The 19,644-nt window shown below is 42.7% G+C and overlaps 1 protein-coding gene across 3 annotated transcripts in view; it reads right to left on the reverse strand.

Moving 5' to 3' along the window:
• LOC126871701 (hemicentin-1-like) overlaps positions 1-19,644 on the reverse strand; it is a 103,381-nt gene that overhangs the window by 23,369 nt on the left and 60,368 nt on the right. For all 3 annotated transcript variants that reach the window (XM_050630794.1, XM_050630793.1, XM_050630792.1), the window contains exons 7-8: positions 17,722-17,873; positions 10,727-10,868 (exon numbers count right to left, since the gene is read on the reverse strand). In XM_050630794.1, the coding sequence (XP_050486751.1) occupies positions 10,727-10,868; positions 17,722-17,873 (294 nt within the window). The remainder of the gene's footprint in view (positions 1-10,726; positions 10,869-17,721; positions 17,874-19,644) is intronic.

A 19,644-nucleotide genomic window follows, 5' to 3' on the forward strand; every position in this document is an offset into this window, starting at 1 on the left:
ATAAACAGGATGATAAGTAAAGAACTTTATGCACGAAATCGCCGGAATTCCCGGAGGAAAATCTTAATTTTCTAAGTGAGATACATAACAGGAGGTATATCTTAACTGCACGAAGCAGCTCGTTGTCGGCATTGGATCCGAAACACAATAACTCCTGTCCAGATCGTTGGGTTAATCCCTTACAGAAAATGGAAAGAGTCTGGTGAAAGAGGGAGTACTTAGAAAAGAACGGCTACCCGAGAAGGGGGTAAGTACCGATGGAAGGAGCAAGGAATGTCGAAGGAATTTGTCGTGGCTGACAACCACCGCCCAGCTTGGCTGTCGTAATATATTTCAAGAGACGCGCGTCAGCTATAACCCTGAAGCTCCTTGCGAGTTCGGAAACCCTCTATAGTCAGCGGCATGGCTGCTCCCTCCGACTAGCAGTTCCGTTTCCTCATTCATCACTGCTACTTGCCTGCTCTGTGGACGTCCGCGTATGTACATCGATGCAAGGGACACGCGCGCATACTCGTATTCGCATGCATATGTATGGAAATGCTGAGATGCGCTCGAGTACACTCTGCAACATGCGTTGTTTACCTCCCGACGTTTAGTAACGCATATTGACCGCACATCCACGCGACAGACGGTTCCAAGATTACTCCGTGATTAGCAGATATCTCTCCAAGGTGAATGCACCGTTCTTGCGTGATCGAAAACAACGTAACTCGAACATTTAATCGACGAAATCACTCGTCAATCAGTTGAAATATAAACAGCTCGTTGAGAGGGTGCAGCATGGATTTACTAGATCTGCGGCTTATGAGTTGAGTTTGAGTATGCCTGTTACTGACCACGATTACATCCGATTATGTCCTTGCCACTACGGATCTCTAGAATCAAGGAAAATCGTGGCGGATTTGCCGTTCCTATTTAAGATTATTTATAGCGTTATTCATTATCCTCAACTGCTTGAATCGTTGAATCTTTATCCTCGCAATCCCAAGTCCTTTAGCTTCAAACTTTTAGCTTACATCGCTATTTATCCTTGCTGGTTAATTCTGAATTTGCGAATCCCATATGTAATACTGCGAACTCGCATTGTAACTCGTATCGTACTTGTTAAGATTTCTTTGGTCTTGGCATCTGTAGTTTCAGCGATTCAATTAAAAAAATTTGGTAAAGTGTACTACGACTCGTTCGTATTATATGTGCTTGCTTTATATATACGTATAAAACGACAGAAACATCGCAAATGCGGCAGGTTTTGTTCAGGGAAACGGGAAATTGTACGTTTTAGCTGAAGAATCTAGACGCATGGTTCTCGCTCGCATAATCTCGCCTTTAAAAGACACTTTAGCTTGAGTTGTTAGCGATAATCGTACTTGAAACGAAATGGCTCGGTGTGCCGCGTCGAGTTAAATATTTATCAGGAATATTTTAAATTACCTGTGGAATTCGACACACTGCCGCATCATGAGAGACACCGAAGATTATATTCCCTTTCGTTCCTTTACATCCACACGATGATTATCGCCGTGCCAGCTTCTTCGCGTAAATCAACGAGTAATGTAATGTATAATATTTAGCACTCGCAGCAGTCAGCAGATTCCGGATTAAAGTATCGATTAGCGGCATCGATCGACACCATAATACACCAGAATCGCAGTAATTTTCTATCTCGTTCGACATTCGCTTTTTCGCGTGTCTGTCGATTCACTCGTTAAGCATCTCGTTTAGACATCACTCGTTCAATTTTATAACCGCGTTATATCGTTGTTGCTAACCGTTGCGCGCAATTTAGCAGTCGTGATAGCTGAAGTAGTGGCAGCCGGCATTTCGACACGCAAGTTACCAGGAGAGAACGATAAAGATCGGATGGAATCTCTGTCTTCCTAAGAGAAAATGCCACCTTTGTTTGGTGCACCATCGTTTCTCCTTGAGCTCTTACTTTCTATCTCCTGCGGTTTATCGCGATTCCGAGCTGAAAATTATTAAATTAAAGGAATCTGCAGGAGTTTCTCTTTTCCAATAGATGCCTTGTTTCGCGATTCTCAAATTCATCGTCGAAATCGCTCGACGACTCGTACGTACACTCTTCTTGGGCTAGGCAAATGTCGAAGAAATTTTATCGCGCATTCTCGAGCGACGAAAAATCTTTCGTTTCGTTTCTTTCTTTCTCATCTCGGCGAAATGTTCTAACGAAGGAAGCCTAGCAGTTGAAAAAAAAACGTTGGATTTGTTGTCGATTCTCGGATTGGAATTGGAAGGGTGGACGTTTGTGTTGGATTCGGCGTAGCATGCCGGTACGAGTCACGTTTGCTTACGACTTGCCCGATTGGACGCTCTCTATTCGAATCGTCGCGTTGCGTCGTTCCGTTCGGCTAAATGGCCGACCTCGGTATTTACGCGCACGATTCCGTCCGAATTTGCACATCTTTTACAATAAACTTTAGTCGCTCGTTCCGCGAGCCGTAATTTCGTTTGGCTGAATCGCGGAATTAGAGAATCCGATCGATCGTGAATCGTTGCCTAACGCTTTGTTCATTTCGAGATAATCGAACCGTAATTCGTTTGGATGATTATTAAAGCGGTCATCGAAAATACTTTTCCATACAGAAATTGACCGGTTAAAGCGGGGTCAGTGAATTCTCTTTCCTACGTACCAGTCGATTAAATGAGGTTTCGTTCGATCGCGTTTAATTCAATTTATTTGCGTCAATCTAGAGCAAATGATAGGTTAGCTGATAAGCACAATGCAAATGGCATTTCATTTGAGAACAGATTAATAATCGGTATCGTATCAATTTTTCTTATACGTTTTAGATTAAAATTAGAGCGGAACGCGTTATATGCTTAAAAGTATAAAGAATGTGTTAAATACTTAAATACTGTATCTATGTATTCTTACGAAATATTTTCTCGCATAAACGGTGGTCGATCGTCGAAACGTTGGACAATCGAAAGACCCGACTGTGACCTAATACTCGGACAACATGCTAATGAAACGATAAAAGAAAAGATCACGTAATCGAAGTTTTATTTGGTTTCGCGTTTAACCACGAGCCTCGCTACATCGACGTCTGGTCGATCGTGATGCAGCGAAAAGTCGTACTTCGAGCTTGCCTCTAAAATTCGTTGATCGAATGTTTCTCGTTTGAGGTTTTCATTTCGAATATATTATTGCTCGTCCTCTTGTCGTTTGTCCGCTTATTGATTTCTTGTCGGCCGGTATTTGTTCGACGTGGCGTTGACAAGAAGGAATGAAAAACCGCCCAGGGGAAAGAAAAATCGGAGCGAGATCGTGATAAACGTGATTGATGAGCGACCGTAGCGATCGGTTCGAATTTCGGGGCAATATTTTCGCGAGACCGCGGTCGCGTCATCGTAACCGTACCATTGCATTATCAAGCTAGTTTTCCTGAATTTGCATTCGTCGATTAGAGCAATATAACGATAGAGCTTGGGCGGACTACCATCCGGTCGTGTTCCTGCTACGGTAGTTCATCAGCTGAATTAGACATAGACAATCGCTGCTTCTCGTCAACCGGTCGCATCGGATTTTTCATTCGCACGGCCGAAATCTCGCGTGTTGTCGAGATTGCTTCTCGTGTTCTCTTGTGTTTGTTTTCGGCTTTCAAATTCATCGGTATCAACTATTCTCGTTTTAATGGAATGGCTTGTGACAGCGACAGTTCTTTTTCACGGATTTCAAGCTAGACGAGCATTAAATTTTTACGGTTTCGCGCGACACCCGAAATATATCCGACGGGCTCGGCCAGAAATTACTTTTCAAGCGGGACGACACTTTCGGATAGCCTTTGGCCGGTTGACAATCGGCGGGGATTCGGGGATCCTGGACACGCGGCTGGAAATTGCTTCGGTCGAGGAACGTGAATATAACGCGTACATAACGTTGACTTTTAAACTAGTTGCGAGATTATGTTTATCGTGGAATTAAAAGTTCACTAGGTACGAGGCAGTTTTCATTTTAAGCGCAAAAGCTGCTAATGTTAGACGTTGTATTTGCCTCTTACGATAGCGTAAAAATCGTGGAAATTGAGGCGCTGCGGTCGACTTATTTAAGCGAACGCCTGCATAGAACTTTTTTGCTGGATGAACGTTAATAGTAGCGAGAAACGAAATTAAGTATGCGACACACTATGTTTCGTAAAAAAATATGCTCTTTCTACATACACCCAAAACATGCGAGACAAACATGCGAGGTATCGCGATACATTTGTAGTCTCCATTCTCGAGATTCCACTGCCAGAGATGGTATTCATTGTTGGGAAATTTCTATCGGAGGCCGAGTCGATAGAAAAATATGCAAAGCAGGTATTTGGATATCAGCCGATGCTTCCCACAACTAAAAAGAATCGAAAGATCGGATTGCGACTGGACGTGATCCCATCTCGAACTTTTTGCTTATTCGTCGATCACTTTATCAACTACTCCGTGTTCAGATCGTGTACGAATTTTTTCTGTTTAATATTCGAAATGGTTGCCGACCGGGAATAATGTATCGCAAAGAGTAAAAGACGTCTTTTGACGAAATACGTTATATCCATTGCGCTAATTGCTGCATTTTTGCATAAATTGTACCTTCTCGTCGTTTGGTAGATATTTAATTTTCTACGATACACGATGGACAGCAGTGAACGAACCTTTATTACACAATTCCCATTTCGTTATCGTTCACGAATATCGCTGTTCAACTGAAATAACTTTTAGTAATGTATTTTATGTACATTACTATTTCTGTAAAATCTGTATCGGCAGATTTATCGTGAAGAATATTCGCTTGAATATACCTGAATAACGAAAGGTGATAACGATCTCGAGAAACGGACGAAGAACGGGATGCAAGAAGAAAAGATCGAAAGCGTCGAACACGACGTGGTACGTAGGAATCAGCTAATTATAAAATGGAATTAAAAATTCTCGGTGAAGCGAGAGGCGCTAAAAAAATACAATCGATAAGTATATTTTACCATCTTCGTTTCAACGTACTTTCCGTTTCGTTTGTTTCATAATTTTACCGATGCTTGTATTTCGCTCGCTGGTTCTCCAGTCGATCGTTAGAAAAGAGAAAATCTTTTGTAGCGCGAATGAAATACAACGTAGAGATAGAGATAAAGAATGCTGGGTTGGAAAATTCATTCCACATTTCCTGAGTTTTTATCTGTGATCAATAATAGAGGCCGTCTATGAAGATTAATATTTAAAGTAGAATTAAACTCACGCTAGTTATCGCCTGTAAATCGTCTTCGTACGATGGTCGGTATATTTAAGCCGAGCTTAATTCGAAACGATGATGATACATTGGTTGCCGTATCGAATAATTATTAACGATAACGATGATAACAACGGGAACGTTGTGCTCCGTAAATTTCGTTATGCAGTGTAGATAGTTTTCTGTTTTTTTTCGTCTCGAAACATTCGTAATTACGAACGTTTGGCTGTACGAGCGTTTTTTGATGGACACGTTAATAATTAACATCTTCTGATGTTTCAGATTTTACATCGAAATGTAAAGCCTCGGTTAATCGACTAGTAGCTCTTTTGCAAACGCGTTGCGTGTAAAAAATGGGAGAAAGAAAGAAAGAGAGAGGACGCATTAAATGATTAAAGGACCTACAAACGCAGGAAATGAACCGGTTCGACGGGGCGACGAAAACTGGTCGAGAAAATCTTGTTTTTCATTTCCGCTGTATCCGTGAGATGTGCATGATATCGCGAAAGATGATAAACTCGGTTGGATCAGTCAGATCATGGAACGACTTTCCCGAAAGGTAGCTAGATGCTTTATTCTCACAAGACAAGAACGTCGTGTTGTGATAGTCAGATCGAAAGTGGCCGGCGATTTTATAATTTCCGTACTAAGATGACGTTGAACAAATATCTTTATATATTTTCAACGCAATGATCTTTCATCTTTGCACGAAGCTTTTTGATAAGTTTGTTAGATACGCGGCTGTAACACGAGCTTAAGTTTTTCCATAAACTATCGCCGAAGAAAGAAGCACATATTCGATTCGCTTTGATGAAACTCTCTTCGACGACATACACATACATATTCGGTGGCTGTCGTGTCGTGTTCCCATAACTGTTTGCCGTTTGACGTATACCAATGTCCAGTTAGCAAATTCCTTCGACAGGATGGTTTATTATTGCGTCGTCAACAAGGGGAAACTCTAACGAACAGGATAACGGCGACCGGAATAAACGCTAACACAGACGCGTATTTCATTCTTGATTCCCGCGATATATATACATAGTTGCGTACGCGAGTTATGGAAGGAACACTCACAGAACCACTCTCTCTCTCTCTCTCTCTTTCTCTCTCTTTGTTTGAACAACACGCAGTTCTGGTATTGGCGGCAAACCGAAAGTTGTCGACCGTCAAAGTCTGCGTAGCCAATCAAAGTTGTAGGACGTCGCGTCGTTAAGCACACTCCGACGAACTTATCGCGTTATATAACGGAATAACAAACTATGTGCTTTCTCTGCCGTAGATACATATCGAGCTTTCAACGAAATGTTGCCTTCCGTAGGCAGACGTTTGATTTCGTCATCGTATGCTATCGTATTTCAGTCAGAGAGGAAGTTCCATCGAGAAACTCGTTTCCTTTTTCTCGAAATGTCTAAGTTTGCTTCGGGCAGGCTAATTTTACCTTCGACCCTCTCTTTTGTCAAAGTTCACCGATATAATAAAGTTAAGGAAAGCGAAGTGGCAGACGCAACATAGCGAACAATGTTCTATTACGATAATAGATTTAGTGTACATTTAGTGCAAAGCGATAAGGTTGCTGACTAGCGATGGCCTCTGCTGCGCCTAGGCACTTTAAACTTTACAACATTAATTTCGAATCGGCACTCGTTCGTGTAGCAACGTACCTCTATTTTTGCGAAACTCTCCTGCGACTACGATGCACGTTCTTCGAGCACGAGTGAACAGAATATATGCGAAAGACAAGTTTCTCTGTTTGATATATTTTAACAATATCGTACATAGAGGACAAAGTAGCGAGTAGGACGCAATAAACAAAGACAAGGAATGTCCTTTCGGAGTACGCATTCAAACGTCCGTTTCTTGTTTCGGTTTGTCACGCAGTTATGCCGTAGATATTAATTAGATGCAACATGGCTTATATCTCGTCTCTGTGCTACGTTGGTTCTGTCACTCTAGACGGGTCGCGTTGTTGACCCGAGTTCACAATTTCCGAGAGACGCGTTTCAAAACTTTGTCTATTTTGCGCCAGTAGGAGCGACATAATTGGTGAGTAGCGTTGCATCTACAGCGTGTTTACTACAGGAAACGAAAATTATTATTAGTTTGCGAGGTTCCATACGACGTTGTTTAGTCGAACTCGTTACTGGTTCCAGTCGTTTTCTAAATCGTCAACTTGCCAATTATAACTATTTATAACGAGTTTTATTGTATTTACAACGACCAATGCGGCTAGCGGGTGTTTAACGAAACATTTGAAAAAAGGAAGAAAAATAGCGTGCGACAGGAGAGAAACGGCAAAACGCAAGAGACTGCCGTATAGGATAGAACGATATGCAGAGATGGCCGAGTATCTACGTAAGCATGTAACCGTGAGATTGTAATTAGTTTCGGCAAGTAAAATCAATGGCGAACGTTTATCGCGCGCAATAATTTCTGGTACAATGGACTAACAGAGGCCGTTGCTATCGCCTCGTAATTGAGCAGCGAGAAGTCATTTTCCTTTCTTGTTTATTTTTTCGTCTGATCGCGACGAGATCCTGTTGCGATAGAGTCTCTTTTTACAGATGGAAACGATCGATCGAGGGAACGCTGTATCGTGCACGGTTCGGCTGCCGTGAAATTGCGTAAACTTATACAAACGGAATAATCAGTTTGGAAGCTAAAAACAACAAAAACTAAAAGCAACTGGAATTAAAAACAATTCCTACGCCTTCAGAACGAATCGGATAAATTAATCGGACAATGTTAGCCCAACAATTTTCTGCTCCATATTCCTCAAATTTCCCTGGAAGTTGCGAATTTCCGAAGACCCTGGTGATCTACGAACGACAGAGAAGTGGCGGACTGACCGCGTTGCCGAAACGCGTATCAATAGACAAACAGTGGATATTGACGTAGATATCCGTTTTATGCGCAAGCCTTTACATTTCTCGTCGCGTGTACGCATATGCGTTTTGTATATATGTACTTTGCATAGTAGCGTGCACAAGGTTTACCGTGGTACGGAGGCGCGATCGCGTTGGAGATTCGATTGCTCGCGTGCACGAGAGTGCGCGTGTACCCGCGCTTCCGTACGGACACAAATATGCGATACAGCATCGTCCGGTAATGGAAGGCAGGAAATAGCTTTCCGGCAAATGAACACGCGCTATGCCTCGCATTCCACTCGGGACGACGGTTTTCGCGTGACCGAACAGATCGTTAACCACGTGACACAAACGATGCCATTGACCCATTCTCCTTTACCTCCTCCCGCCAATTACGATTTTCTCTTAACGTTCTCCGGATTTATACCAGCTTATGGACAGAGTTGATTCCTCGGTCGCGAATTTTCCAACTAATTCACCGTGACTTTATATCTCTTCCTTTCGATTATTATCGAAAACGCTGGATTTCTGCATCATTGTGCGCCGACCTGACTGATCGAAACGGCACAAGTTGGTTTAATCGCAGCCTAAATCGATCGATGTCTTTTTTCGCATCGCTCGCACGCTTTTCGGCAATAATCCGTAACGAGATTTTCCAATCGTTACGATGTCACCAGCGAAATCCACCGGTAGGGTGGAGATGCGAGCTATGTCTGATGAAGCACGTATCGTTACCACTGACAGCTCGAGGTTGACGTTGATAGATACGTCTCTGTATCGTTAGCTACGGTAAACTGTACAGTTATGGGCCACTTTATAACAATAATGGCCAGCCATTTTCTCGACGAAATGCTCGATTTTACAAGGAACATCTCCCGTTCCCGTTCCTGCGCGCGGATTATGCAAAAATATGGAAACGATTTACGCGACGATTCTTTTTGTTTCGGCGCGGTGGCTTGCCGCGCCGCTAACGATATTTACATATGCATGCGCGAATTCTTATTCGTATTTACCAAGGCCAATAGCCTCCGTTTATTTCCCGCGAACGTGAAATTTTATTCAGGTGTTTACGCGGTTTAAAAGAGCTAACCAGCATCAATAGAATCGTTAAATATGCACTCGTAAATAAGTCGAAAGCTGTTTACAGAGTTACGCCAATTATTACCGATAGACGCCGACGTGGTTGAACCGTAACGAATATAGCGACCAGCTGTCTGGAATTCTCCTAGAATTGTTATCAACATTCCGAACGTTTTCTGCCATTAACTTTTTCGATATAACGCGCGCACGTCTTTGCTAAATGGAAAGCATTCGAACCTTAATCTACCGTTAGTTTGTAACGTTATTACAGGATTATTCCGATCGTGACCATCATTCCATATTCTCCGAATTGATTCTTCGCCGTGAGGAATTCCACTGGGAAGTCGCTATTGGAATTGGCGTATCGATTCCACCGAGGCTCGACCAAAGGTTTATTAGCAGAGTTGAACGCAAGAATTTAACGTAATTTCGCGTTCTTTGAAGGTGAAATAATTCCGTTGTACCATCGTGGGATATATTTTTTATCCTACAATCGAGAAATTATCGTGTTTCGTTCGAACGTTTGTTCGTCGGTGTTGCCGCTGATAAGTAAGCAATATATTTGAAAATCGGACGATGTCAAATGGAAATGAAGGCGAAAGCGTGGCGACGTGAAGTGTGTTCGTAACGAAATTGTCGTATAGGTTTCGCAAAGATATCGCGCAACCATCCGCCATATGATTCGTCCTATTAATGCCAAATTTCCACATATATGTATGTATATCCTGGAAACAAGGATAATAGCGGATGCATCGAGTGGCCGATCAGACACGTAGTCGTAAATAAACGGATAACGATAGCTCGTATCTGGCTTACGTTATGCAGGTAAACGTTGGCAGGACAGATTGGCTGGCATGTAATTTCGTAGTAAGGCTCTCTCTCTATACCAATGCCGTTCTCGCGACTGCGTGTATGCTAGTACGTCAGGGAAATCTATCGGAATCGAATTAACTGAGAATCATACCATTAGAAGATCCTTGCTACGAGTCCAATTATTCCATTAGGAGACAAATCAAGGAGAACCGATATCGTGCCTTTGTTAGCTCGCAACGGAATATACTCGCGTGTAGCGAAAGTGGATTAATGCATATTTCGGTTTATTCGTTCGCGAACTTTCCTCGAGATAAATTTTTCCAATTTATACGATGTATAACGTATGCGTATCGCGACAAATGTTTTGCTTGTTTTGATGTAATTAACATCTTAGCAAAAGTACTTGAGGCGAGACAATGCCACGTACGTTTCCTCGAGAAACGATTGTTAGACGGGAAGTCACCTATCTTACGGATCCCTTTAAGCCGGAAACATTTAACTTTCTTGGTTCTAGCCAGACCTCTCACCGTACGGATATCAATTTCTTCTAAATTCCGATCGTATACCATGAGCCCTCTTTTGTCCTGGTTAAAAATTCGAATACCAAGCTTTTCAAATTTATTGAAATAATTGAATCGTAAACGATGAAAGGTATGCTTTGTTATTTGTTATTTGTGCGCCGGGAATCTTTACGTTTCATAATTTCAACGGTTACGGAAAATACCAAGAGAATCGCCGATCTACTTACAGTGTACTTTTAGCTTCCATCGTTCTTCGATGCCGGCGTCTTGTAACTTTGGATTCGTTGCCCTGCACACGAGAAATTTTCCTTCGTCTTCGATCGATGGTGTCCATTGTAACACGCTGACGCTTGTTCCATCTTCCTGAAACTGATCGGAATTCCGATATAGACGTATTTTATAGATAACTAGTCGAACGTACGATCAACTTCCTGCAACGTACGTAACGTAACGTAGAAGTCGGGAACGCAAATAAAACTTTTCTATGCGAACGTTGCGATAGAATTTGCCAAGCCAAGTCTCGAACCACCGCGATATTGGCCAAACTCTGAGAAATCCGTCCTAATAATTACAATGCGATCCCTGACGATGGAAATTTTAGAATTGCGCTGAATTTCAGAATTAAATCTCCATGACAATCGTATTCGTTCGACGGAATATTGTCTTTTTTCTTTTTCTTCTTTTTCTCCCTTTTGTAGGATGTCCTTGCTCGATCTTGCATCATTTCCTTTCTAGTGTCAGTAGCCACATCGATTCCTATGGTTTTGTTTGTCGTTCGGAAATCGAGAGAGGAAAGAACGGAAGAACCGTGACGCTACGTGAGACGAGCGGCATCGAAAAACTCGAAAATCTGGAAAATCTCAAATTCAAATGTTGCATCGGTGGCAAGACGAGAGGTGTATCGACCAAAAACGAACAGGGGCCACGTCGAACAAAAACGAACAACGTGAATTCGCGATTGTACAAAAAAAAAAAAAAAAAGAAAAAGAAAAAATACGATATATTTTTTAACACAAGCTAAAATGTTTACCCGTCGGATTTATAGCGGGTAATATCGGCGAAATTTTGGAATGGCCATTCGCTTGTAAGTTTCGAGGGTAGAACCGCTAGCGTGTGCGTCCTTTACACTTTTATCTGCCTAGTTAATGAGTAATCCACCTAGTTGCAATATATTTTTTAACTCTTTTCCTTTTTCCTTCTCCTTGCTTCGAAAAGTCGATAGATACGTGATAACGAAAACGGTACTCGGACAACTCCGAGGAGAAGAAAAATAAATAGAGAAGGAAGAGTAAAGGGTAGTTCCGCTATAATTTTCGTTGACAATTTCCGCAGGAGATGAGGGAATAGAAACACGGGAGAAATTTTCGCGAACTGGTGTACGCTTGCACGATAAAACTCTATGCTTAATAACTAGTCCTGGATAAAATCCAGGAAACTAATAATACGCGACAAATTTAAGCTTAAAGCGTAGATCCACGGGGAAAAGCCAGTTGTGTCGTTGTATTACTCGAAAATCGGTCCTCGGAGATGCATCTAGTCGCGTTCCCTGCCTTCCGGGGATTCGTGAATGTGCAGCTACTATAGCGGGAAAGAGAGCGAAAAAATCTGCGATTCGTTATCGGATCGTTCGATCCGTCTACGATCTTCGTCCTTTCTTTGTGTGCCATGAAAATTAGTCTGGTAATGGTACTGGATTGACGGGTTTCCGAAAAAAGGTGATAAAATATCGTGGCAAGTATAAAACGGTCACGGTCGACTCGAGTTGGATCGTACGACCTAGTAACGCTTCTTCTATGCACGCTTGCATTCGTTTCGCCGCAAAAACGACGCGACGCCAGGTAGATTGCTGTTTTTCCTTCTCCTTTTCCAAGCGCAGCTTCCTTGCTCCTTTGTGGCTTCATTTTCCCCGACCGTTTCCGTTTTTTCGCGATATAGTAGTGCGTTAACGGAGTATATCTGTTCTTTCAATATTTAATTCAACTTACGTTCCTACAGTGATATAAAAATTTCAGTAATTTTCCAGCGCGATATTCTCTCGTACATTGTCTTGCTTTTCTACCGTTCGACGTTTGCCCGATTGAAATATTTCAAAAGTCAACAACGTATCTTGGAGAGGGACGCTGAAATCTCGTTAGGAGTTGGCGTTGAATCGGGAGTATTAATTAGGTTTGCGCGGCTTTCCAATGACAAATGGTAACGAGAGTTACAAGGTGACGATTCGCGAATTGCATCGCGTACTGGCGTAAAGTTAGGCGAGTCGAGGCGAGGCGAGGCGAGGAGAGGAGAGGAGAGGAGAGGAAAGGCGAGGTAACGTGACGCGACACCGGCTATTATCGTCGCAGCTTAGCTATTATTCTTGTTGTCACCATCTCGAACGGAACGTACGACGTGTAACGATCTTCCTCGTTTCGACTAATGGATTCTACGAATCAGGTGGTGTCACTCCGGTCACCGCGCACTTGGTTGCTAACGTTCTCGGCAAGTTCGCTCTCTCGACAGGTACAAAGTGGTGCGGCAATTAAACGCGATACGTATCTGCTATCGTCGAGATTTCCTTCGCTACCTTCTGGATAGTTGAGCGTTCGACGTACAACTCGACGTAAATCGGTTCCGATTCGAATAGTCGTGGCGTAGTTCGAGTAAGCAAAAGCGCCAAAGCTCTTTGAGAAGAGAACGAGACGGTCGGGGAACGTCATCGTCATTCATAATCGCTGGAAATTCTGCTCGTTAACGCTTTGATCCGCTGCTATGTTTTCGAAGCACTCTTTCTGCTCGCGTTACGAGCTTTCGAGTCGCGGACGTTTCAATGGCGGAAATACAGCAGCCTACACAAAGATATCGTTCCGTTTTCGCCGACGCAGCACTACGACCAACGGTTTCGCTTCAGCCTGCCAAAACGCCCTCGTAAGTCGTCGACAGTTATCCCCCGTCGTTTGGAGGATCGTTAAACCTTGCGTCTACATTCTCCTACTACTCTCTTAATGATTTTGCTATGGATCTTTGAACCGAATCGAAGTCCTTGATACGTATTATTAATTATCTTTGGCGACACGCCCTAATAACGGGTCACGTACGACTATTGAATTGTCCACGGCTTCGACACGTTCGTTTCCAGGTTACATTTGTTCGAACATCATTATACGTGTGGATTCAGTGACGGTCACTGATGGCTTTGCTATCAATCCAGATGTTCCTAGATGGATCGATAGCAATTACATGGATGCACCCGGTAAATTATTATCAAACCGTCTGTCATATCCATGAAACTATTAATCTAAGCGTACTGATAACATTGACGTGACGATAAATCATCGCAGACTTGTATTTTCTATGAATATGGCCGCTCTGACATTCGATATTAATTTCTGTGTTCAGTGTCGAACAAAATGCGAAACGATACGTGAATCACAACCTTGTTTCCTTGTGTCCGTCTCCTCTTTTTTTTCCAATTTTTCGCGGATAATTTTCCTTTTCCTTGTTTGATTTTTACAATTCCCTTTACGACTTTGTTTCCGCGACGGTGCTTTACGTCCCTACGTCGCTCTCGTTAAACGTTTCCACTTCGAACGTTACCCTTTCTACAAATGTCCTTATCTTCTTGACGAAGAGGCAAGTCGAACTTTACATATTCTGTGTGCGAGCTGACCCGTTAACGTTTTTCGTCCATCGATTCGTACACAGTTCACGGTTATGTCGTTGCTGCTTTTGTCGCTACGAGTTACGGACGCGAACGAGCAATTGCCGAAAAAGGTATTTGTTCATCAGGATAGAGCGCTCGTTCTCCTCGACGCCTGAACAAATTAGGCGAACGAGATCCAGAAGAAAAATGACGTTCCGACATTGATGAAAAATCTATCAAACGAAAAAAATCAGAATTTTTGTCGTTCCATCGACTTTTATTGCACGACAGCCGCGTTAGCTATCGATTTTTTAGAAGCCTAGCGAAACCATGTTGTAACTGTCTTCGAGATACAGCTGCGGGGTATAGTTTTGTCGCAAAGTTTCTCAAAAATGGTCGAACAAAAGTGATCGAACGTGGTTCCTAAGCAGCTCGATGCTAGTTTCAATTCTTTTTCCAGGGAATCTCTTTCACACACAGATAATTTTTCCTTAGACGAATCTTTAGATTTCTCTTTGTTTCGTTCCATAATATTTCGTTTTCGCGATATTTCGACAAGCAGGAGTTCGCTTATACAAAAATCATCCTTTGCGCGATCTTTCAAAGAAAGGTAAGTCGATGAAACTTTTAATATCGCGATAGTCAAGAACAATTGGCGTGATTTTCTACCATTACCGTAATTCGTTCACACCACGGACCACTGTGCCGAGTGAAAAACGCAAAAGTCCGTTTTCATCGATCATCTCGATGCAGATACAGCGAAACGATTAAAAATATAACGCGCTCCATGTGATATCTGATTGGAATTTAGATAAATCGCAGCTACGCGAAGCACGGTCAATCACGGGAAAAGCATCGTAGCGTTATCGAGCGTACAAAATTATTAACAATACTGTAGTTACATAAAATGAATTAATTGCAGTAATCTCTACAACTCGTGTGTTCTCTACCAGCCAGCCGATCATATTGATTACGGTTGTTCGCATAGTTATATAACACGTTCAAAGAACAGGCAAATATCTAACAAATTCTAGGCGGTATTGCTTAAAGAAAATATTTGATTTTTAACTGCCGCACTGCGATAAACATTTACTTTTTTCCTGATAAACAACAAACGAGTTTTCGTATATTGTTACGCGCTTCGTCGTTTTCACGTATACCCATGGACCACCGGTTATGGTTGAGCGAAAGATCTCGTTCAATAAAAATAAGCACCGAGCTGACCGAAGCATTTATTTCGAAGCGAGTATAACCACGTTAATTAGAATAATACGTATCTCAATTTATTTTATACTATAATTTACGGGATCATCTCGCGTTTATGGCACGCGAAGAATAAATCGCAGCTAGCTTTTGCTTTTTTTTACGTTTTCCCCTCTTTACGTTTTTCCTCTTTTACTGGCGATAACGTAAACTATCTTTATGCGGAGCTTTATCGGCTGTACGAGCTCTTTGCATTCTCGCTGTAATTTTTATACTTTCAATCGCATGGTTGCGCGTCGAAGACAAAGACGACTGTTTCGAAACGATCGAATTGCGAAAAGTTGAAACCATGCTAATTTATTGGAAACGAAGAGATTAATTCGTAGAAAAATATAAAACGTACAGAGAGTGGGCGGCCGTGTCGTTGGCATGCCACACGGGCTACCATTTCACCGTAGCTGCCGCATTGTGACTCCCGTATTTTGTTCTCCTTTTCCTCTTCCCATTCCTCTTTGTGTCGGTGTTTTCCTATTCGGCGAATAGCACGCGTACGCGAGCTTCTGCCTTTTCAGAGGGACGGCCAACGAATCAATGATCCATCCTAAAACCAAGATCCGAAGAAACATTCGTTTCCCTTAAACATCAATTACGTCCCGTCCAACTGTTTGCCACTTTCCGGGAACAAGTACGCCTCTGACTAGGATTACGCGAGCTCACAGAGTTTAGTTTCCCTTGCTCGATGGCGCGGGGTTCGCAACTTGTCGATTGGATCTAACTTGCGATCGGAAAAGTTGCACGGAAAAATGCCGCCGTTCTCCGAGTAACTTAGCGGATATTTTCTTAATGAAAATCGATCGTGTTCAGGCGTATCCATGGCCCATCTTCGATGATATCTAACTATCGTCACGAATCTCCGGTGTAATCTACGGTGAAACTACTGGGATCGATTATCTCGTTGAAAACCAGCGTCAAAGAAATTTCCAACGTTTCGCAACGATGTTTCGTGGCTAATTTCACGCGAAATTTTGCCCAAGCGATGTTTCATCGCGGAACGAGGTATAATTGATTTTTGGTAACTAAAGTTTGGCCGTCGTTTTGTCGCTCCATTTTATAGTCGTATAGGCTATAGTTTCACGTTATTAAATTGCCGAGCGAGCCAGCGCCAGATACACGATTGTTTGACGTTTCAATCTCTTCGATTAACTGTGCTGTCTGCGGGACCAAGTAATATCGTTAGATACACTTTTTATCGGAAATCCACTTAGTCAACCCATCATGTGACCTGGGGATTAATTCTATCGAGACAATAGCCAACGAGTCGTCTAATCTCAACGGAAGTGCCAGCCATGAGTCGAGTAAGCTTTCCAAAGCATTTCTCGTTACACGTTTGATCCTTCAGGCTCAACTTCCGCAACGATCTACCCTTGTTTGAACTTTTTTAACCTTCTCCTCCTTTGTTCCTCTATTTAGACGGGAACAACTAGAAACACAAGTTTTACCAAACCCAGACCCTTCGAGATCGGAATCTGCCTTCCTCCTCTATCTTGTCATCTTGTTGTCATCGTGGGTCACACGAACGATAAGTGGGGGATGATTATTCTAGCGGAAGATTGATAGAAAAACACGTTTGTTTGATAATGGTCGTTAAACGACTATCGGGTTGGCGTCGTTTCAACTGTTGCTCGATGACATTCAATGCCGATATGGTCGTCGACTATCGTAATGACCTCGGCTAAAAGGGGTGAAGCAACGTTAAACGAGCCAACGCGTTAGTCTATGAATTACCAATTAAATACCATTGCTCGAGCCATATTTTTCGCTTTCTTTCTCCCTCGTGGTAGCGTGGTTTTCTCAACGTTGTTATAAATGGCGCTCGTATTTATCGCGTTGCAGTCAGAGCGCAGAAATAATAAATTGGGTCGTCGATAGAAAGTGCAAGATCGACGGAGGGTTGACGATAGCAAAGTGTCGGAGAAAGTAGAAACAAAATAGACGGTGGCAATGTAAGGGAAATGAAAGTAAAGGCAGGAGGATCGCGGGATGCGATAGAAGCGATTTTATTTTTAGAGACCTTTTTACGCCTTGTCTCATCTAAAGTTTATTCTCCCTCTTAGTATCGTTAGTACGGAATATCGTTATCGAGATGTCGTTATTTTTATTTCTTTCAAGTTCGAGAGAACGATTTCGCGAGCAAGTTGACAAGGTGTGTATCGATCGATGGAAACGTTTCGTCTCCCAGAGGGAATATCAAAAATCGTTCCATTTCGTTCCGCGCCATTACCATAGCTTGCAACGATTTTCTCCTGTTCCGTTTATTTCGCCGTTCTCAACGTTTTGTTTTATTTCGAACGCCTAATATTATAATTGTATCTGAAAGATTATAATCTGTCTTCTACTCACGTTTTTAATGGTCCTCTTGAGTTGTTTAGAAGCCTTCCACCAGGTTAAAACAGCCGGTGGTTTCGACCCCGTGCTCTGACATCTTGTTTCGTATTTCTTCCCCGCTGATAGGATTTTGTCTTTGCCCATAATTTCCACTTTCAATGGTTTCACTGAAATTATCGGCAGACACAGAAAGTATCAAGAGATATTCTTAACGAACAAAAGTCGAAAATTTTACAAGATACAGATGAAAAAATTTCTTTGATAATTCTGGAACGTGATAGTCGTCGTCGTGATTTCATTCTATCTTTAAAAACAGAGTGGAAACAGTAAGAAGTTGTAGAAGTACAGTACGTGAAGTGAAACGAGACAATGAAACGTACAAGAGCGCGTCGAGGAAGCGTAAAGAAAATGTTATTTGCGAAACTTTTCGACTCGTTTATCGGGACAGCATTCTACGAAAGATTTCGAAGGGGCCAATTTTCAGGGACGCGAGCGCGCCTAAGCGCTTTCAGTTTCGTACACGTCCCGTTATCCCTCGATTGGATCGAGAAATAAAACGGTTTCAAAAAAAAAAAAAAAAAAAAAAAGAAAAAAATGCAACGCATTCGAGACTAGATGCGATACGGCGTTTTAACGTAATTAATAACGATTACGTTACAAATTTCTGCTTGATTGCGAAGCTCGGTTTCACCGGTGGGCTGAAGGGGAAATAAAACGTTGCAGGCGTCAGAGAGTTTCATCGTAGATCGAGTTGACAGATGCCTTTCACAGCGAGGTCTTGGCTTGTTATTAATTAGATGACGAGATTGCGACCGCGCGCGGCTGGCAAACGGGAAAATAACCGAGCATTAATTAAACGTTCTGCTCGGTCCGCACGCTCGAAAACTGTGCGCTGACGCAAACCGGGAACGGCGTGGCGTGATGCGGTGTGGCACGGCACAGCGCAGCATAGCTATTCCTCGTTACCGGCCTGTAATTATCTGCCATTGTTCGCGGCCGTTAAAGCGTTCGTTACTTGGTGTCTACGCGTTCTCGTCGTCTGCAAGTTCGCGGTCGGCAAGCTGAATCTTTTAACCGAGTCGATTAACGATCGTGGAATCTTCGTTTCCGACTTTCAAAACTTTCTCCCTTCAGCTCGTTACCGAGCTCTACGGTTCGTTTTGCCGTTAGAAAGATTTTGATCGCTTCGCAACTTCTTCGACTTTACAGCCCGCGGAGATAAATACAGTAGAAGGCGACCGCGCATCGCGGCACCGCCAAAGATTTTCCAACTTTCCACTGATTTCTGCAAGACCCGAGAGAAACTTCCTCGAGACGTAAATTTACCGTACGACCAGACTCTACGCTCCGGACCGGTTGAATAATCATCGTTATTTCTTCTCTCTTCTAGCACATTCTTTCGTTGTTTTCCTTTTTCGTTCCCTTCCTTTTTTACATTTATCCAGTTCTAGCGCTTACCTTAAACCGGACCTTTTCTCCGGATCGTACAGTTTCTAATTGAACGCATCGACCGCTTAAACACGAATGAACGCTTGGTTCGCTGAACGAACGTCTACCTACTCGCGTTGATCAAGTGCTACGTAGAAAATTTAGATCTCCGGTTGTTGACGTTTAAGCGATTATTTGCTAGTTTGCGGGTCGTAAAATTTATTTCTACGTGTTTTCCGCGCACGAGACAATTTTAGCGGACGAAATTTTCGTTTAGCGATGCAGTAAACAAAAAAAGCGGAGAAAAAGGAAGGGGAAACGACACGTTATGCAGAGAACCGGACCGTCACTCTAGCTAGTTGAAAACTGTGTCAGAGTCAGGCTACGCGACCAACAACTTTTTTGTTCGCCTCTGTCCACAATTTTGATGCACTTACTGATCCTGACAGTATGTTTCGAAACACCAGCTTTGTTCGCTGTCGGAACAAAAAGTTTTCCCATCTCGTGCTC

Source organism: Bombus huntii, chromosome 12 (genome assembly GCF_024542735.1).
Source record: "Bombus huntii isolate Logan2020A chromosome 12, iyBomHunt1.1, whole genome shotgun sequence".
NCBI lineage: Eukaryota > Metazoa > Arthropoda > Insecta > Hymenoptera > Apidae > Bombus > Bombus huntii.